This window comes from Dufourea novaeangliae, unplaced genomic scaffold, assembly GCF_001272555.1.
Source record: "Dufourea novaeangliae isolate 0120121106 unplaced genomic scaffold, ASM127255v1 scaffold108, whole genome shotgun sequence".
NCBI lineage: Eukaryota > Metazoa > Arthropoda > Insecta > Hymenoptera > Halictidae > Dufourea > Dufourea novaeangliae.
The window spans coordinates 1,458,234-1,480,182 of record NW_015374014.1 but is presented as its reverse complement, the minus strand read 5'-3'; the positions used below and the strand labels follow the sequence as shown (position 1 = coordinate 1,480,182).

The window sequence follows — 21,949 nt, the reverse complement described above, 5'->3', positions numbered from 1 at the left end:
ATAATCATTAGTTTTCTACGATTTGCAAGTCAGGGAACGCTACCCTATGCAAACTGACGTCAGATACACGGCATCTGGTATCATAGTCGGTCAGGCAGAACCTCAGAATCATATTACATCTGTCGCTGCATTCTGAATGTATATGCCGTCAGATTCACAGCATAAACACAGTAACTCTGCTGTAGAACGTAACAGCAGATTTACTGCCGTGAACAGAGCAGTCTGCAATATAAGCTAATAACATTAACCCAGCAGGCCGTGTGCATAATGTCACTACAGATTGCTACAGATTAACGTTATAAATAGAGCAGTCTTACAGTATAACCTAGCGGGTTTTGGCAATTCAATGTTTTTTACATTTCTCGAAAATATTTATTTACAATATGATTTCAATGATATTTACAATTTTTACGAAATAATACATATGTAGGCTATGTATATTATTTATACAACAATTTCCCAAATGTTATCATCTGACATTCTTGAGACATCATCCCAGTCACCTGCTCTTTTTTCATTTTCATCCGTTCCCACACATATTTGAATATATGCATATATGAAATTGTAGTAATGATTACTGGCTGGTTCGAAGGCTGTGAACAGAAAAACATGGGGTTAAATATTCAAAATAGAGAATGAATATTTTTCGTTAATTTTTTGAAGAAAGTGAAAAACCGACCACCTGAATCACTTGGCTGCTATTGGTGATAGAAAAAAATGCATCAGGCAAAAATTATTTGGTATCGAGGGGCTGATCATTCGATGTTACTAGTTTTTTGATAGATGGAGACGTCAAGGAGATCTGAAGGTTATCTCTGTTTTTTTAAATGGAACGATATATTTTTTTACTTACATTCTGATAGAGTATTTCAAGACGAATACAATGACCTATTGGAAAGGTCATTCATGGTCTGAGTTAAGCCAATTGTGATGGAAAATAAATTACTAAAAGCCATTAATAATATATATATACATATATTATATATGTATACATATTATTAATATTTGTTAACATATACATTTAATTTTGTGATTCAATGTTAAATAATCATTTAAGTACTTAAATATCGATTGTAGCTGCATTTAGATGAAGTGTAATCGATTTAATCTGTAATAAAGTAAGTTGTGCAGTTTTACTGCATTTGTGAGGTGAAGCTGCCGTCAAAATATTAGCAACTCTCTTTAATTTCTGACGTCACATCATGACACCAGGCCTGTTATATTGCTGCTGCTAGTTTACTGTCAGTACCGCTGTAGCAGAGCCTATACCACATTTGCAGAAAATCTGCACATAAAATCTACAGCAGAAACTAGTAATATATGTTTAGAGCAGGTCTGGCTGACTGGGTATATAAATGCATAAACATCCACAGTCTAACAATCACAAATGAAACTAAATTATATCCACGACTAATAATCACATTTCTCTCAGATGGCAATTAAATTTACAAACGAACCACCTCAAGGTATCAGAGCCAGTTTAAAGAGAACGTATCAAGGTGTGACACAAGACACATTGGATTACAGTACGCAATCACAATGGCCGCCTTTGCTGTACGCTGTAGCATTTTTACATACAGTCGTGCAAGAACGCAGGAAATTTGGGCCTCTTGGCTGGAATATACCGTATGAATTTAATCAGGCTGACTTTGCAGCCTCCGTTCAATTTATACAGAATCATTTGGACGATATGGATCCAAAAAGAGGGGTGTCATGGCCGACCGTTTGCTACATGCTTGGAGAGGTATGAAAGTCTCTCATTAGAAACAAAATATCATTTCGACCCGATTTCTACCGTATTCACATTTTATTACTTATTATTTCTATAAATAACGATATATAAAATTAACCATGAAGAATAAATGTTATATTTTTTATGAATACGAAGATATATGTGTAAAAATAGTGGCTGTAATAAACATAGCGATTACAATAAGAAAAGAAAATATTTCAGTTTGCGGGAATAGATTCACGGATATCGTGGTGAACAGAGGAAACCTTTACGCGCGCGGTCCGAAATTGAGGAGAGAAATGGACGAACAATTTGCGATACTGTTACCTCATTTATTTCAGTGTGCTTCGGCACACGAACTGGGACGTCAACAGACGAACCGACAAGATGCGACAAGACAAGAAGGATACACAACTCGAACGATAAATACACTGGGCGCCAAAATTAAAGCATCACTAAAATTTGCCGAAAATATTGGTCATTTTCAGATGCCTATATCTTCGCGAAAAATAGCTATAAAAAATATTGTGACAGAACGTTTTGTAGCCCGAAGTTTCTAGTTTTTGAATCGGGAATTCAAAAATTATTTTTATGTAGTTTGTTCCTTTTTTTTAAAAGATGAAGCGCAGTAAACGAATGTTAAAAAATGTTGGTCAAGTTTGAGAGGATGCATGGGCCAAATGAAATTTTTTCTGGTAATTCCAATGGAAAACTTTTAAAAAGCAAACATTTCTCTTTAATTTCGTTTTTTTAATTTTGTTGTACAGTTTTTATTGGCCGAGTTATTCGTCATCATATGAGAAAAGGTACTTTCCACTTTGACCGCCTGTAACTTGCGAACGCATGATCGTATAGAAAATTCCAGAAGTGATTTGGAAAGCTGAGAGATTTCTCTTTAAAGACCTTTAGTTGCCAATTTGTTGAAATTTTTTTTCGTCGTCTACAGTCCATTTCAAAATAACGTAAAATATTGCATAATTACCATTTTTCACAAAACACGATGCCATTTTAACAAAAATTGTGGAATCTTCCAGGTGTCTACGTTTTTTTAAAGTTAAAAGTACACGTAACCCCTGTACCAAAGGCCGCATTGATCAGATTTTTTTTACCCTGTGCCCTCGATAGTGAAACTTGCGATACAGTCTGAAAAATTGGTGAATGACTCTTTTGCGGCACGTTTCCTCTTTAAAACGATTTCGCAGCGTTTGAACTGTTGTGGTCTGTGTCTTCTTAGTTTCACTTTATTTTAGAAGAAAGTAGAGATGTCAGAAATTTAGCAAACACATTTTTATACAATCTCTTCGCAATGACAAAAAGTGAACAATGCGAAGTGACGAGAGGGTGCAGATGGTGTGCATATCCTACCCTTTCTTAGTTATTGCGATAGATACACTCTTCTTTTTTTTTACTGAACTTAATTTGGTTTTTTTTACCGAACTTCTTCCTTTCCATTGCATCTCCTCGCTGTGTAATGAGATGAGTACCTTGGCATCTGCCAGCGAGACGTTGGCTTGTAACGTTAGTACTGCGCACTGTCTGTAGGTGGCCGCGGCGCCGCGACGATTCTCACAGTTGAGGCTTGCGAGCCCCAACTTGATAAGACGAACCGCGAGTGTGGGTGGGTACTCATTAGAACTGGTCTTGCAGTAATTGCATCACGGATTTTTTTTCTTCTTTTTAGCAATTCCATTAAATCCTTCAGTTTCCTCCTCTATTTATTCCTATCGAAATTTTTTTCTTAGCAAATTTTTCACATCTTTTCTCTTTCTTTAAGCACTTTATTATGCCTAGACGTCATCTCTCTGATTACGAAATTGGTCGACTGGTAACACTTTTGCAGGAAGGTTGCAGCCAACGACAGGTTGCTAATGTTCTTGGTGTAAACCAGTCAGTTGTGAGCCGTGTCTATGCTCGATTTAGAGAGACTGGGGAGTATGTCCGTAGATCGGGGCAAGGACGCAGACGCGCGACCAGTTCTCGAGACGACAGAGCAATTACGCGACGTGCTCTTCGGGAACCCTTTGTTATCGCACGCACTATTGCGGAACAAATTTCGAACCGCAGGCAAAACCCGCCACGCACGATCTCTAACAACACCGTGAGGCGTCGATTGAGGGAGGCTGGCTTACGTTCGAGGCGCCCGGTACGAGTCCCGTTGCTAACTGCTAGACATCGATGGCAGCGTTTAGCTTATGCTCGTCGTTACATACGCTGGTCTCAGCGTCAATGGACAAATGTTCTTTTTACAGACGAGTCCCGATTCTGCCTACGAGGGAGCGACCGACGGGAACATGTTTGGCGTCGTTGTGGCGAACGTTACGATGCCAATCATACAAGGCCGATCACCGCGTTCCATGGGGGATCCGTTATGGTTTGGGCCGGAGTATCGCGGTATTCACGTACACCGCTAGTTATTCTTTCACGTGGTGGTTTGACCGCCATGCGGTACGTGGACGAGATTTTGCGCCCCGTTGTGCTCCCTCTGCGTCAGCGTATGGGCAACCGCTTTCTGCTTATGCAGGACAATGCAAGGCCCCATGTTGCACGCTATACGCAACAATTTCTTCAAGAAAATCAAATACCAGTTCTTGACCATCCACCAGTGAGCCCAGATTTAAATCCCATTGAACATGTTTGGGATATTCTTGGGCGTCGGTTGCGACAGCAATACCCAGACTTGGCGAATTTAGGGCAATTAGCGCACGCCCTCCGCCAAATTTGGCGAAGAATACCACAGTCAATCATACGGAGGTGCATTAATATGCGCAAACGATTAAAAGAAGTAATCAACCGGAGAGGCGGTAATACCCATTATTAAACACAACATACGCATACATGCACGCACGCACGCATCGGAGAGTGAGTTTGGAGTCAAAAAATACTGTGGGAGTGACGAACCACAGGGTCTCATCTCTCCATGCTTGTACATACGCAGTGAAGCGTAAATCCGACAGTGAAACCTCCTCGTGGTACGCCTTAGGTAATGCTAATGCCGGCAGTATTGTGCACCTTTTGTCATTGCGAAGAGATTGTTTAAAAATGTGTTTGCTAAATTTCTGACATCTCTACTTTCTTCTGAAATAAAGTGAAACTAAGAAGACACAGACCACAACAGTTCAAACGCTGCGAAATCGTTTTAAAGAGGAAACGTGCCGCAAAAGAGTCATTCACCAATTTTTCAGACTGTATCGCAAGTTTCACTATCGAGGGCACAGGGTAAAAAAAATCTGATCAATGCGGCCTTTGGTACAGGGGTTACGTGTACTTTTAACTTAAAAAAAACGTAGACACCTGGAAGATTCCACAATTTTTGTTAAAATGGCATCGTGTTTTGTGAAAAATGGTAATTATGCAATATTTTACGTTATTTTGAAATGGACTGTAGACGACGAAAAAAAATTTCAACAAATTGGCAACTAAAGGTCTTTAAAGAGAAATCTCTCAGCTTTCCAAATCACTTCTGGAATTTTCTATACGATCATGCGTTCGCAAGTTACAGGCGGTCAAAGTGGAAAGTACCTTTTCTCATATGATGACGAATAACTCGGCCAATAAAAACTGTACAACAAAATTAAAAAAACGAAATTAAAGAGAAATGTTTGCTTTTTAAAAGTTTTCCATTGGAATTACCAGAAAAAATTTCATTTGTCCCATGCATCCTCTCAAACTTGACCAACATTTTTTAACATTCGCTTACTGCGGTTCATCTTTTAAAAAAATTACATAAAAATAATTTTTAAATTCCCGATTCAAAAACTAGAAACTTCGGGCTACAAAACGTTCTGTCACAATATTTTTTATAGCTATTTTTCGCGAAGGTATAGGCATCTGAAAATGACCAATATTTTCGGCAAATTTTAGTGATGCTTTAATTTTGGCGCCCAGTATACATATATACAAACACATATAACAAACGCGAACTGCGAACCAACATTGCCAATTTTTCTCTTCCCTGTTTTATTTTGATCTTCCAGAAATTAATTCGTAATAACCGACAGTTCAAATGATCTACAACCAAGCAATACAGTTCAGTTTATAATGTTAATAACGTAGTATGTACCTATTAAAAATTATTTGAATTTTATTTCACACATTTTATGCTTTCGATTACGAGGAAGATACGAAAATGTTTTATCGTTAATGAATTATCTTGAATTTAATGCGACTTAGGGCAGTATAATGAAAAACCCAGAGTACAACCTTCACATCGTTTTCCTCCGGATACAGGTGCAATATGGAGGCAGAGTCACCGACGATTTTGACAAACGGCTACTGACCACATTTACGCACGTCTGGTTCTGCGACGTATTGCTCCGGCCTGGTTTCGAATTTTACCGTAGATACAAGGTACCGCAAACCCGAAATCTTCAAGGATATTTGGATTACATCGACGGTATGCCAGCCACGGACACCCCAGAAGTGTTCGGGCTGCATCCAAACGCGGATATCACCTATCAAATAAATACAGCGAAAGGAATACTCGACACGATTTTGAGCGTGCAACCAAAAGAAGGTGGTACACAAGGCGGTGAAACCAGAGAGAACGTTGTTTACAAATTAGCCAGCGACATGTTGGCCAAATTGCCGAAACAGTACAACTCTTTCGAAGTGAAAGAAGCGCTTCAACGAATGGGAGCGTTATTACCGATGAACATATTCCTCAGACAGGAAGTCGACAGGTACAGATTTTCTTCTTTCAGTATAATAGATTTGATAAATCTTTTAATCACTTCAGGATTACGAGGGTAATGAAGGAAGTGCGTACTACCTTAACGGATCTGAAATTGGCCATCGAGGGTACCATTGTGATGAGCCAAGGCTTACGCAAATCGCTTGACGCGATGTACGACGCTCGTATTCCGGAAAAATGGCTAAAAATATCATGGGAATCGGCAACTCTAGGATTTTGGTACACGGAACTCCTAGAACGAGATCATCAGTTCAGACAGTGGTGCATTCACGGTAGGCCTAAGGTCTTCTGGATGACCGGCTTTTTCAACCCCCAAGGATTTCTAACTGCGATGCGACAAGTTAGTTACTACGTATTATTTTATACTACAATACTACTACTTTTCTCACTTTACGCAGTTCAAGAGTCTTGACACTCGATATATACTCACGAGCAAACTCGGCTTCCACTAGGGGAAAAAATAACACGGAAGAAGAGGCCTTCTACCCAGCCCCTACCATTTGGTATTGGGAATTACTGAAATTTATGCCAAATTAACATCCGATGTAACATCTATTTCAGTACCTGAAATCAATTTATCAAGTGGTAGGAGGCCCTTCCCTTACGCCAATTTTTAACCTAGCGGAAGTCGAGTTTGCTCATCTGTGTACAACCTTGGCTAAAAGTATTAGGAACATTTATTAGTTCAGCGTGCTGCGAAAACTATTTCTTTGAAACCTTTCTATTGTTCGTCATCCCTTATCGGCCAGTTCGAAGGAATTTTAGAATGGTTGACAAGGTTTATAGTGAACCATAAAGCAACTGAACAGCCCATAATCTACATTTTGTGGTTCTTCCTAAAAGTTACACTTTGCTGTCAGTACGCGCTACTAACACAGATCAACGTGTCATTAGGTTTGCTGTTAATATTTTCAAATTTAGAAAGTCTTCCTTGAAATATGCCAAAAAAAGCAAACTGAGTGACCATCAACGCAAGTTTATTGTTTTTTTTTTTAGAAGGCAGAGTAAATGTCACAAAGAAATTGCCATGATTGCCAGTCATTAGGGCACAGGGTGACCCAATAAAATATTTACAAAATGAATAAAAAATGATACCTTCCACACTTCAATATCTAGATTTCTTCTTAATACAAAAATATTTTTGAAAATTCATATTTTATGGGGTGTCTAAATGTTTTGGCCAAGGCTGTAGTTCTCACCAAAATATAGCGTGGTCGTAAAGTCATTCAGGAGTAAAACTAAACAGTTTTCAAAGGAGGTAAGTGTTCCAGGGATTGCCGACTGTTGTCTTTCTCCGGTTCACCCGCTGTTTGAGCGCATTGTAGACAAAGTAGGAAATATTGAGTGTGAGTGAAATAGAGAGATAGGTTTCAACAACTGTTTTACGAGGTGTAGCACAGATGAGGCGGACACTCGCCCCATGAAAGCAGCTCGAAGATAACTCCGTGTCAATTAATCGGAGAAAAATTCGTCTATTAACCGGGGAACACTAAACTTAGTTGCTACCGTTATTTATTACTGTTATTTTAAATGAAAAGTGCCCAAAACTGTTGCAGGAGGTGACTCGAGCGCACAAAGGATGGGCCCTGGATTCGGTGGTTTTACAGAATCTGATTACAAGGTTCAATAAGGAAGACATTAAAAACCAACCCCAGGAAGGGGTGTATGTTCATGGTCTATTCCTGGAAGGCGCTTCGCTTGATCGTAAAACGGGTAAGTTGGTGGAAAGTAAACCGAAGGTCCTATACGAGCAGATGCCCGTGATTTACATTTACTCAATAAACACAACTGCGGGCAAGGATCCAAAGCTTTACGAGTGTCCTATATATAGAAAACCGCAAAGAACGGATACAAAGTATGTAGGATCGATCGACTTCGAGACCGATCACAATCCTCGGCACTGGACGCTGCGAGGTGTAGCGCTTTTATGTGACATAAAATAAATTGAAATATTTTTAAAATCGAACGAATTTCCGTATTATGTATGTACTTAAGCGATATCCATGATTTACTTACAGCACCTTATTTCAGAACTTCGAAAGCTGTATTTTAAGGTGAACTGTAAGTTACAAGTTCCTTACCATTTAATTTAATTCTTCATTTATCAACGTAGGTATTAATTTTCCAGTAACATTTTACATATTATGCCCATTATTTGATCTCAGTATAGGGTCATTCCTGGCGAAATACCATAATTCAGCGCACTCTATTACATATGTCTATGATATGAAGTAGAAACGAGAAACTTCCCATCCAACTCTCATGACCTCTGGTGCTCATTCAAGCTGCGCGAAGCAGTTACGGTCTTATTTGGCGTTTAGTGTAAAGTTCGTATTTTACAGCAGACACAACATATTAACCTCAGTATATTGTAACAGAGTAAAGTTAAAAAGTACATAAATATTAAATATGATTAAAACACCTGTATCTATTTTGCAAGAAATGATGGTAAAAAAACAAACAGTGCCTGATTATGAACTTATACATGATGGAGGTGCTACACATATGAATACTTTTACCTATCGAGTATCATGTGATGGCCTTAGTGCTGTTATATCCTGTATTCTCATAACCTCTTTTCATTGCACATTTTTACCATATTACTTTCAAACGCGAAGAACGAGCGAAAACCGTTAATTCAGCAACACGTGGAAGCAACGTCAGCGATTCTAAAACTTCGCTTCGGGACCATCGTGAATCATAGCCTGTTGCTACCCCGAATCTTGCGCGTTTCCTAACAAAAGGAAGGGGGGAAGAACACATAAAAGGGATTGTTCAAAACCGGGAAACACTCTCAGTATTGCGGCTTTCATATTTCGGCAGTCGCGCTAGACGGTGCTTGGTCAGCAAGCTGAACGACAACGGTCACTCAGCTGTTCAGATCGGGTTTCGCGACGATATCTCTTCCTTGTGCGACGCGACCTTGCGATTACGCGCGGCCTACAGACGAGTTTTATAAGACACCAGACAGCGAAGTGCAACGTCCGAGACGGCGACAACGTATCCCGCACTGCCTAAACTCTGTATCACGGTTCCTAGCGCCAACGAGTCTTCCGCCCTCTCAAGGACCCGTAATCCCGATCGAACCGACTGAAAGCGACAAAAACGTATCATTCATCTTCATCACCATTGGTATGTTAAGACTTATTTGTATCTTTTATTTTTATTTTGATTGTTAGAATATATCTTTATTATTATTATAAACGAGAGTGATTTCCTATTCCTCCCGTTCCAAATCCAAACCGCGTACTTCACCGGTAAGTTTAGACAGGGCGTGCTTTAGCACCTTAAAAGAGCCAGGACCCGAAATTATAAGTAGAGCAACGACCACAACGCGGGACGTAACATGGGTATTAAAGAGTCCTTAACTTTAGAATGATAGTCCAACAACCTATAACCTAAATTAACTTTTGTTTGTAAAGGTAAGTTTGACAGTGATGGATAAAGGGCTTTTGCCATATTATTACTAGTACTTTCCTCTTCATTTTTCTCAAACTCTAAATTGAACGGATCTTGACGATCTTGTGATTCAGCTACCAAGTCTGTTATTTTATGCAACATCTTTTTTGCAGCTTCCTGTTTAGCCTGCTTCTTTGTTTTTGCAATACCAAATTCTTTAAAATTTGCTACTTTACATTGAAGTGTAAAAATTTTTGCATGAGGTGGTCCAACATCACTAATTTGTATGTATTCAGGTTCTTGTAAATTGTTTTCAATTACAATTGTTTACATACCTCCTGTAATATATGTCCGACAGGAACCGAGTGGGCCCGAGCGCGTTATGCGTAACAGGGACGAGGTTCGGGACAGTGGCGTAAAAGCCGTAGAAAAGAATAGTATTGTGCGTTTTAATGTTTGTCAGTTACTTTTGTATTTTTAATTGGCTGTCATTTTAATTGAGTTTAATATATACATTTTAAATAAACAAAACCGTTTATTTCACAATCCTACATACATAATTGACAAAATTTATTTTTTTCATAATTCTATAAATACAAAATATGAAAGTAAATCTTACTTTTAAAGCTCCTACTGCATTAACAAATGGTACATCAGGAGGAAGCCTTTGTGTTTCTGGAATTACTGGAGGTAAAGGTGTTCTTTGAGGTGATTGTGACGGTGATGCAGGGAGTTGTAGATAACCTCTATGGGCTGCTATAGCTTCTAACATTGCTTTTGCAGCTTCATGTTTTGCATCTTTTTTAGAACGTCCAATACCAATAGCACTAATGCCATAACATGATACTCGATAGGTAAAAGTATTCATATGTGTACCACCTCCATCATGTATAAGTTCATTTCTTGCAAAATAGATACAAGTGTTTGAATCATATTTAATATTTATGTACTTTTTAACTTTACTCTGTTATAATATACTGAGGTTAATATTGTTGCGTGAACGCGGCATGACTTCCGAATAAATGAAGGCAATATTAATAAAAAGGAAGAATTATTTATTTGGAGAGGAGGAGTACTTATCTTAACACGTCTTTTCTATTCTATAGTCGTATTACGACTCTACTCTGTCTCTGTTTTGGCGTTGTTATCAAAACGACGTCGCTAACCTGAAGTCTCTCGCTTTAACATTATACAATACGTGCTACCTATCGGGTAACACGTAACTCTTCCCCCCTCGTGAGATCCGATTGATCAGCTTTGCTTGATCAAGGTTGATTACAACCATCTGGATCTTGGTTTCATACAGGGCCAAATGCTCGAGATAAGGATGTCCTGTAGGAAGTGAAATTGATTTAATTCCTTCCGAATTTATTTTAACGGTATAGAAAGTCTCAAATGTCCCGGGAAGATCGGTTGTCAACATTTTGATCGGCTGAGAGATGCTCGCGGATGATGTCTTATTTTTGTGATTTTAGGACGATGGACTCGACCAACTTTTGGAATGTGGCGATTGATTTAGAGATGTTGGAAAATTGCTGATAGCACTTGTCGGCCTCGTCCACCGATGCCGATGTATGTCTTTTTAGGACTTCTAACTCAGCATATAGGAAGGAGACTCGAGTCTCCAAGTCGGTTAGATAATCGACGGAAGGGATTGCCAGGTCTTTTGCTATCTACTGCTAACATGTATGCTTCGGCTTTTGGAGGGTCACCTAAGACAAAAGATGCCAACTCTTTCAACACTATCCAAACTATCCCGGCGTCCATTCGCTCCAGGAGTTTAACTGTGGGTAAAATGGATTTCCACAGGTTCACGGTATTAGGACAGCCGGTAGCCACATGAAGCTCGTGAGCCTTATTTATAAAAGACATAGGGCTCCTGGTGGTTGTTGCTGACTTCAGGGCAGCCTTGTAAGCTCTCGAAGCTGTCCCCTCCGGAATTTGTTCTTCTTCATGGGGGAGCCATTTCTTGATCCAAACCAGTTCAACGCTTTCGGGGATGGGAAGGAATTTCGGTAGTGGCCATGGGATGAGTCTTCACTCCTAAATCCAATCCTTTCAACAATCCCACTTCTGACACCAGTGTTGCGTGGATGCGGCATGACTTCCGAATAAATAAAGGCAATATTAATAAAAAGGAAGAATTATTTATTTGGAGAGGAGGAGTACTTATCTTAACGCGTCTTTTCTATTCTATAGTCGTATTACGACTCTACTCTGTCTCTGTTTTGGCGTTGTTACCAAAACGACGTCGCTAACCTGAAGTCTCTCGCTTTAACATTATACAATACGTGCTACCGATCGGGTAACACGTAACAATATGTTGTGTCTGCTGTAAAATACGAACTTTACACTAGACGCCAAACAAAACCATAACTATTTCGCGCAGCTGGAATGAGCACCAGAGGACTCTCATGGAGCCTTTACTATATCTACCAGTACCACCAATTAAATAACAGACAAAATTTTTTCATCATTCGGATTAAAAAAACTCAGACTCAAGTGTTGAATAAAGAAATTTACTTTATTTTCAATTTGATTCATTTGTTAGCTTCTATAAAAGTTGTATCCTTTATAAAAGTTGTCCATACAGAAATATTAATATAAGTTTCAAATATAACTGATTTTAATAAGAACTAAATGGTCAAAATTACATGTATTTGGTACTTTGCAGAATTTCATCGCGTATTTACTTTTTCCCATACAAAATACAATCCAATCTTTTACTAATTTTCATCTTATGTGTAGTATGTACTATATTCTATCAAAAAACAATAAAGAAAATATATTCTTTATAATTTTTCCGCATAAACTTCAAAACAACATATAAACAAAAAGACGCAATCCGTTATTAAAATTTTCAAAAACAGTAGCCAAGATTCTGTGTAATTTATTAGAATTTAGTAAAAAAAAACGTAAAATTGTAATCGTTTTTTTATTCCTACAATGTCCTTCATTTGGACTACAAATTATTTAAAGTTCTTTAAAAAAAATAAAATATATATCACGATTTAAGGAAAAAACAAAAAATAGTCTCTCTCTTCTACTTAAACCATACTTATCACTTTAAAAGTCTTTGACATAAAAAAGTTATTACATGCTGGCATTACTGTTTTCCATAGTAAAATTGAAAGTAATAACCATTTTATGTGGCTCAAATTTTAACGTAATTTCTATTCAGGTATACAAATGATAACTCTAGATCAATGATAAGCAAACCACAGCCAATCCATTATTTATTTCCAGCCTGCAAAAATTGTTTGTGACCCATTTCAATCAACTGAAAAATTCTTGCGTTTAGCACAATGTATGAAATTATGAAATAATAATAATAAATCAGGTTTTGACTGCTGTAAATGATAACATTCTCCGTACTTTTATTTTGCAAAGTACTATACCGAATATCCAATAATGAATGGTATAATCATAGAGAAATTGATTCTATGTCCAAAAATAAATAGAAAATGTAAAATATAACTTTTTCTTATAAAGCTTTGTTTTTAAAGAAATGTAATTTTATAGTTTGTTTGTTAGCATGTATTCCAATACCGTTTAACTCATAAGCATATTCATTATTGATTATGTTTACTTGTGTGAATGTTTGTGAGTGTTAATAATAATATGGTATTAATTGCTCTCCATTGCCACTTAAGTGGTTAAGCAAAAGATAATATCAATAGAAAATAATTTATACTGTACTACCATTTGTGTATATGATACTTGAGTTCACAAATTTTGACCAGTTAAAGCAACTGCTTAACGCCTACTTGACGTAAAGGAGACACGCCTACATACGACAAATGGTATATAAGCTGTGTAAGCGCTAGATTAATATAAACAATAGAGAACTGGTTATCTTACAAATGGATTTGGGAATCGTCGTCACACGTGAGACTGCAAGCACACTGCTACAGAAGAAATGTCTGACCCATTACAACTTGTGAAATGAAATACAGAAGTAGAAACAGTGCACAGTGGTACGAATCGCGGAAAACGCGATGAAAAATCCTTACGTCTACAGTTCACCGTTTATCATTACAAAAATAGTCATTCGGGGGTTTTTGGGGTCGCAGAATCAGATTTTGAGCTCAAAAATGTTGTTGTACTAAAGTTAAGCCCAGTAGGGAGGAGGAAAGGTCGATAAAATAATTTTATAATTTGTTTAACAGTGCTGTCTGATTTGTTTGTAATATTTTAAGTTAATTACAGCATAAAATTTTAAAAAAGTTAACAGAGGTAGCGATTGTATGAGAGAGAAAGCTATTGAGCGCGCGAATACTAAGAAGTTTTGTATAAATTCACACTTCAGATATTGAACAGTTTTTTATTTACTTATAGAATGTTTTTATTAAAGTATATAAATAGTTGTAAATAACAGAAATATAAGAAATTATGTGACTATTGTACTTAATCGCATGTTACATTTTTCGGAATCGAGGTGAATCCTTGAAACTTATAGTATTCGATAGCCTATAGTCTATAGTATAAGGAATGTAACTGTAAGAGCTGAACTTGCGCATCCTTGCGACTTCGGAGTAATAACCAATTATATTGGTAACAATCACGCGGCTGGGCGCGGCGCGTAATAAGTATCTTTGCCCGGCCAACATGTTTCTATATTCCTGAAAAGATCCAGAAATTATGGAATTCATTGTATTTCCAGTAATTGAAGTAGAATTAGAGGAAAACACAGAAGATATGGAGCACACGTTCTTAGAATGAAATGTAAGTTAACGTGATCTTGTATATTTCTATATTTTTATATTTGCATGTTCATTAGTGTCACTTTTTATTTTACTTAAATATGGTTTCCTTAATATTTTCAGGAATATAGAAACATGTTGGCCGGGCAAAGATATTTATGACGCGCCGCGCCCAGCCGCGTGATTGTTACCAATATAATTGGTTATTACTCCGAAGTCGCAAGGATGCGCAAGTTCAGCTCTTACAGTTACGTTCCTTATACTATAGGCTATCGAATACTATAAGTTTCAAGGATTCACCTCGATTCCGAAAAATGTAACATGCGATTAAGTACCATAGTCACATAATTTCTTATATTTCTGTGATTTACAACTATTTATATACTTTAATAGCATAAAATGAATGCATCACTTCATTCTATAAGTAAATAAAAAATTGTTCAATATCTGAAGTGTGATTTATACAAAACTATTGACTTCTTAGTATCCGCGCGCTCAATAGCTTTCTTTCTCATACAATCGCTACATCTGTTAACTTTTTTAAAATTTTATGCTGTAATTAACTTAAAATATTACAAACAAATCAGACAGCACTGTTAAACAAATTATATAATTATTTTATCTACGTTTCCTCCCCCCTACTGGGCTTAACTTTAGTATAACAACATTTTTGAGCTCAAAATCAGATTCTGCGACCCCAAAAACCCCCGAATGACTATCTTTGTAATGATAAACGGTGAAATATAGACGTAAGGATTTTTCGTCGCGTTTTCCGCGATTCGTACCAGTGTGCGGTGGTGATAAGCACACACATTAATCAGTCATATACTATAAAGTACATGAAACTCCAAAAAAAAGATTTATTCTTCATTGTCATCTTGCTTTTGTATGTAGAATCGTCTCCTTTTCAACTGTACCATTAAATTACAACACACTTTGAGCATAATGATTATCAGTGGTCATCTATTACTATGTAAAAATCTTACATGATACATAAAACTTTCTTAATACTAACTTCAAAACTTCAAAACTTCAAAACTATCTTCTCACGGTTGTTCTTAAAACATAAATGTGTCAACAAACCAAATATATATTTTACTCTGAATGTAAAATGGTGTCTACTAACTGTTTATCTCCACTTTCTTTACTTTGTGCTTCTACAATCTGTTCTTTACTGATAAAAAATAACACATACTTAATCACTTTCACTAGTGCATTTAATTTTGCTTCTGTTTCTGTTGCTCCTAATGCAAGTTGTACAATCTCAGGGGAAGTAGTAAGTCTTGCAGCTATTACATAATTATTGTTATCCTTACATCGTAAAGGTATAATGGCTACATTTAGCTCCATAGTTAACAAAAGAGTTTTCAGACTCAATAGAAACTGTTGAACAAATTCCTCTGAAACATTACTGTGTCTTACTAATTCGTATTGGGTATTAAGGCATTGTAACTTATCAATAAAATCGTCCAACATATCCACATTAAAAGAGTCCTTAATTTTACAATGATAGTCCACCAACTTATAACCTAAATTAACTTTTGTTTGTAAAGGTAAGTTTGACAGTGATGGATAAAGGGCTTTTGCCATATTATTACTAGTACTTTCCTCTTCATTTTTCTCAAACTCTAAATTGAACGGATCTTGACGATCTTGTGATTCAGCTACCAAGTCTGTTATTTTATGCAACATCTTTTTTGCAGCTTCCTGTTTAGCCTGCTTCTTTGTTTTTGCAATACCAAATTCTTTAAAATTTGCTACTTTACATTGAAGTGTAAAAATTTTTGCATGAGGTGGTCCAACATCACTAATTTGTATGTATTCAGGTTCTTGTAAATTGTTTTCACCACATACCTCCTATAATATATAAATTGACAAAATTTATTGTTTTCATAATTCTATAAATACAAGATATGCAAGTAAATCTTACTTTTAAAGCTCCTACTGCATTAACAAATGGTACATCAGGAGGAAGCCTTTGTGTTTCTGGAATTACTGGAGGTAAAGGTGTTCTTTGAGGTGATTGTGACGGTGATGCAGGGAGTTGTAGATAACCTCTATGGGCTGCTATAGCTTCTAACATTGCTTTTGCAGCTTCATGTTTTGCATCTTTTTTAGAACGTCCAATACCAATAGCACTAAGGCCATCACATGATACTCGATAGGTAAAAGTATTCATATGTGTACCACCTCCATCATGTATAAGTTCATAATCAGGCACTGTTTGTTTTTTTACCATCATTTCTTGCAAAATAGATACAGGTGTTTTAATCATATTTAATATTTATGTACTTTTTAACTTTACTCTGTTATAATATACTGAGGTTAATATGTTGTGTCTGCTGTAAAATACGAAATTTACACTAAACGCCAAATAAGACCAAAACTGTTTCGCGCAGCTGGAATGAGCACCAGAGCCTCTGGTGACCAGAGTCTGGTCGATCATAGTGGGACGTCATAGTGGGAGACGATGGTAGTCGGAGTGCGAGAGTGGTGGGGGTAAACAGTACCACGATTCTGGCATCACTGACCAACCAGAGGACCTATGGTCTGTTTTTCGAAAGATGATGCCTGGGAGGTAAGCCCGAGTTTTCGCGGTGTTGCGAAAACTGGTTTGTGTCTCTCTCACTCCTCGCATCTTGGCCAATGACGTGCGACCGTCGACGTGAGTCCTCGCCTACGGTCGTCTGTCTCTATCACACGTATTACAAACCTCTCGGGAAGGACCTACCTACAATCTCAAGGAGTGGGGACTGCGTTCGGCACGCGTCCGTCAATCATCCATTGTCTGGAAATGGCGGAGAATGTTGACGAGACGCTGAACGTTTTCACACGTCAAAAGTTAAGATACATGAATAAGAAAAAGTTTATTTCTTTTAAAAGAATGTATTGTACCCAAATATTGAGCAACATATTAAAAGGAGATTAAATTAACACGTAGGTTATTAAACGCTACACGTGGAAATCGCAGGGTAAAGAAGGAAGTTGGTTTGCCGAGCGTCTAAGCGAGAGGCTCGCGTGCCGAAGTGCCGGAGGATGGAAAGAAACACACAGTGGCATTGAGACCGTGCAACGTCGCACGAAATACGCAGCTCGCGTTGGATCTCCGCCAGGCCACGCGCCGAGGCAGGCCAACCTCTCAGGCATCATCTTTCGAAAAACAGACCATAGCTCCCCTAGCTGCGTGCGGCTGCGAGCTGCGAGCTTGTCTGCGCCCTCTGCACCGCAGCTACAGAGTCTGCGGTAGTAATCCGTCGAAACAGCAGGTAACAAGTGAAGGGAAATGTCAACGTGTACATTTCTGTGTCTGTATTTTACATTTTATTAAATGAAAATGCACAAGATGGTAAGGTATGAAAACTCTTTCTAGTTTTTTAGAAAGATACTAACTTTTAAGTTTAATTTTAAATAAAAAGTGAATAATGAATACTGTGTAGTTAATAGACTGCGAATATTTATGCAAATTTTTTATTTTCAAACACTAACTCAAGTAGAAATTTATTTTCTTATGAAGATTATAGAAAAAATTATGACTATTCAATTTTTTATGTTCTCATTTTTCTCATGTTTTTATGTACTATAAATATTTAATATTCACAATAAATATAAGATTTCGTGAAAATAATTTTATTTATAAATGTTTTATTTGACAGATAAGGTGATCCATTCATTTTTCTATTAAACATTTATCTGTAAAAAGTATTGACACTATGATAAAATCTCAGCAAAGTGAGTGTATAACTACATACTTCTGTTCTTTATTGATAAAGTGTCATATTCACATAATGCCTGTTTCTGAAATTGTCTTTGTAGGAAGTGGTGATACATTAAAATATATCAGTTTAATTACTCTTACATTGCAAAATGCTTTGGTCGGCCTTAGTATGCGATATGCACGTATCAGATCAGGTGATATGTTCCTGTCGTCAACAGGTATTTATGTTATATTTTAATAAATTTGACACCTACAAGATATGCATGATAGTTTTATTTTCAAACTTTTTAATATTTTTATAGCTGTTTTTATGGCAGAGATTGTTAAACTTTTAACATGTTTGGTGTTAGTTTTTTATGAAGAAGGAAACTTTGTAAAATTTTGTAATTCTCTATATTTGAATATTATTAAACAACCTATTGACACTTTGAAGGTGTGTGTGCCATCGCTTTTATATATTATACAAAATAATCTTCTTTATGTGTCAGCATCCAATTTAGATGCAGCAACTCATCAGGTATAAATTGTTATCTCATAATCTTTGTCTTTGAATATTATAAATATATTGTTAAATACATATGTTACTTTTCAGGTGACATACCAACTAAAAATTTTGACAACAGCATTTTTTGCAGTTGTAATACTGCGAAGGTCCTTAAGGAACACTCAGTGGGGAGCTTTAATATTATTAGTCATAGGTGTAGTATTAGTACAATTAGCTCAGAACTCAAAAACTACTTTACCATCTGGTATAGAACAGAATCGTGTAATTGGATTCTCAGCTGCATTGAGTGCATGTTTTTTATCAGGATTTGCTGGTATATATTTTGAAAAAATACTCAAAGGCTCAGATGTATCAGTATGGATGAGAAATGTACAGTTAAGTTTATTATCACTACCTTTTGGATTAATTACATGCCTTATAAATGATGGTCAAGTATTACAAAAACAAGGTTTCTTTTTTGGCTATGATTTATTTGTTTTGTATTTAGTTGTTCTTCAAGCAGGAGGAGGTCTTATTGTTGCTATGGTAGTTAAGTATGCTGATAATATACTTAAGGGTTTTGCCACATCTTTAGCTATTATCATTTCATGCATAGCTTCCATATATCTTTTTAATTTTAATTTAACTTTTCAATTTTCATTAGGTGCTATGTTAGTAATCTGTTCAATTTTTCTGTATGGGCACCAACCAAAAGCAACATTCGTTGACAAACATGCTTTAAATGATAGAGTCTGATATATTTCACCATATTCACGTAGAAGAATAGTGTATTATTCGGCCGAGCAATAGTATTTAAAAATGTCTTCTTAGAAGTGATTTTAAGAAGCAGTGATGTTGATCATATAATGGCTTAAAGTGTACAACACGGTTCAGTAACCAATTAAACAGTTACCGTTTAGTTCGGTTAGAGGCTAAATATCGTAAATACTATTGAATGAAAATCTCAACACTTCGCTAACGAACGCTAATGTAGAGTATCAACTTTCTTTTTAAAAGTTACTGAAAAATTAAGATTTTGAAATATACATTCATACATTTTTTTTATGAAAAAACGTTTTGGTGTTGACAAGTACAGCTAGTAATTCACATAATTATGTCAATGAACAGTGTAATTTGATATGTTCCCTTAGCAAAGTGTTAAGAATTGAATAGTGTTTAAGAGCATTTGTATTTTCATTTTCCCTACTTTATTATATTAATTATTTTATTGCTACACTATTCCTCGGACGAGCTATAGCGTACACTGCCGTACGAATTACTAGCAAAGCAATTAACAAACAGCTAACTCATTAATATCGACAGCATATTACTTACTTTATCAGTATTTTATTATATTCGTTCATGATTATTTAAATTAGTTTTTTCATTGATAATAAAAGTATATTTTGTAATAGATACGTTATTTCATGAAAGTGTAAATCGAAGTTAGTCCGTAATAGGTATCTGCGCAAATATACAGGGTGGGCTGGAAATCGTAGTACATCTGGGCAGGGGGTGTTTCTACGTTAGAAAAGAAGAAAATATTTTGGTATAACATTTTCTCATCTGGGGCTCCGTTTTCGAGAAAATCGACTTTAAAATTTGTTCAACTTGTAAACAATTTAGTATATTTTGCTTGTCGTGTATTCCACTACTGCGGTTGTCTCTGTCCGAAACAGTGTTTACAAACATTGATGATTGTGTGGATAATTTGATAAATAGATTATTCTTTTTTAATACTTACTATTAGAATACTACAATACAGTACACTATTTTAAGTATTGTTGAAAATTTCCTCCTCGTTCCTGTATACATAAGTTTGCTCGACGAATTAATGATATCTGAAATAAGCAGTGTAAACTGTTATCGTTTTTTAATTTTTCGAATTCCTCAATATCTTATCGTAAACCGAACTGTGTATCCACATGTCCATATATGTAGACACTTTTCCATCGTTGGCAATGCTTCCAAACACTGTCCCGGACAGAGACAACCACAGTAGTGGAATACACAACAAACAAATTGTACTAAATCGTTTGCCAGTTGAACAAACTTTAAAGTCGATTTTCTCGAAAACGGAGCCCCGAATGAGAAAATGTTATACCAACATATTTTCTTCTTTTTTTACGTAGAAGCACCCAGTGCCGGATGTACTACGATTTCTGGCCCACCCTGTATTGAATACATATTTCAATGAATTGTTATATTTCATACAGAGGTTGGTTGCTAAGTATATGTATAAGCACATTTTTATACTAAACTATGAGACTTATTACATACATACATATATGCGTATGTAATTAAAATATATATTATAGATTTAAATATATTCACAGATAATTATGTGTATCTGAATAATACCGATTAAGGCACATATATACATATGGGAAATAGTTGTGTTTCCTTAAACTATATATTTTTGTACAATGTTCATATTTTCAATTGAAAATACAACTGTGCATTTGTATCCAATGTTTGATATTCCAAGTGGAATATATCTTTACATTTGTATCGTACTTAATTAAATTAAATTTTAATAAATAGTGATCTTTCAATGTATGTACCCTCACGAGCAGACTCTGCTTCCGCTAGGGGAAAAAGTGGCGTAAGAAAAGAGCTTCCTACCATTTGGAAAAATTTATTTCCGGTATTGAACGCGGGTTTATTTTCATCAGGAGAATCTCCTACATTTATTCAAAATATTTTTAAGAAAGTACACTGAAAGGAGTAAAAGTTAAAATTTTTATTATTCATGGGCGATTCGTTCTATGTGTTACATTGTATCCCGAGCATCGGTCGACGGCGGCTTATAGAATATCAGATAACATCTTACTCGCCGAGGTTTCGCTGGGCAGAGCTTCATCTCCGCTGTCACCTCATAAAACTGTCATTAATCTCAAAAGAACCTGAGAACTTCATGACTTTGTCTTTTTACTTTTATTTTGATTCCAAGTTAACTGCAAGGAATCTGTTAATTCATTAAAAAAAAAAATTCAAAATGAAGTGATAAAATCTAAAATAAAATAGTTCAACAGGTCAGGATTGGAGAGATAGTATTTATTATTTGTACGAAATTTTCATTTTCAGAATAAATATTACAATGACTTTATAAAGGACCAGAGGAAACACTTATTCGCATAGAGACGGCATATTTGAATTCATACGCACGAAGTTTTGTACAAATGTATGAACAAATGCCATGATACAGTGCTTCATTTATATTTGC

The 21,949-nt window shown here is 36.2% G+C and overlaps 4 protein-coding genes across 4 annotated transcripts in view; 2 read left to right on the top strand and 2 right to left on the bottom strand.

Annotated features, from left to right (window-relative positions):
• LOC107188716 (dynein heavy chain 5, axonemal) overlaps positions 1–8,365 on the top strand; it is a 44,360-nt gene extending 35,995 nt beyond the window's left edge. Inside the window, 4 exon segments of the mRNA XM_015577057.1 lie at positions 1,433–1,744; positions 5,960–6,411; positions 6,468–6,762; positions 7,979–8,365. Of these exon segments, the coding sequence (XP_015432543.1) occupies positions 1,433–1,744; positions 5,960–6,411; positions 6,468–6,762; positions 7,979–8,365 (1,446 nt within the window).
• Positions 8,366–9,731: 1,366 nt separating this feature from the next.
• On the bottom strand, positions 9,732–11,693 carry LOC107188715 (RISC-loading complex subunit tarbp2-like). The gene is made up of 3 exons (XM_015577056.1): positions 11,506–11,693; positions 10,443–10,723; positions 9,732–10,150 (listed from the first exon to the last, which is right to left on the bottom strand). The coding sequence occupies exons 1-3, from the start codon at positions 11,691–11,693 to the stop codon at positions 9,732–9,734; spliced, it is 888 nt and encodes a 295-aa protein (XP_015432542.1).
• A 3,926-nt stretch (positions 11,694–15,619) lies between these two features.
• On the bottom strand, positions 15,620–16,799 carry LOC107188713 (interferon-inducible double-stranded RNA-dependent protein kinase activator A homolog). The gene is made up of 2 exons (XM_015577055.1): positions 16,455–16,799; positions 15,620–16,381 (listed from the first exon to the last, which is right to left on the bottom strand). The coding sequence occupies exons 1-2, from the start codon at positions 16,797–16,799 to the stop codon at positions 15,620–15,622; spliced, it is 1,107 nt and encodes a 368-aa protein (XP_015432541.1).
• A 1,064-nt stretch (positions 16,800–17,863) lies between these two features.
• Positions 17,864–19,523, top strand: LOC107188782 (UDP-galactose translocator). Its single transcript, XM_015577139.1, has 5 exons — positions 17,864–17,875; positions 18,178–18,253; positions 18,338–18,457; positions 18,542–18,756; positions 18,832–19,523. The coding sequence occupies exons 2-5, from the start codon at positions 18,235–18,237 to the stop codon at positions 19,477–19,479; spliced, it is 1,002 nt and encodes a 333-aa protein (XP_015432625.1). The 5' UTR covers positions 17,864–17,875; positions 18,178–18,234; the 3' UTR covers positions 19,480–19,523.
• The last annotated feature ends 2,426 nt before the right edge of the window (positions 19,524–21,949 follow it).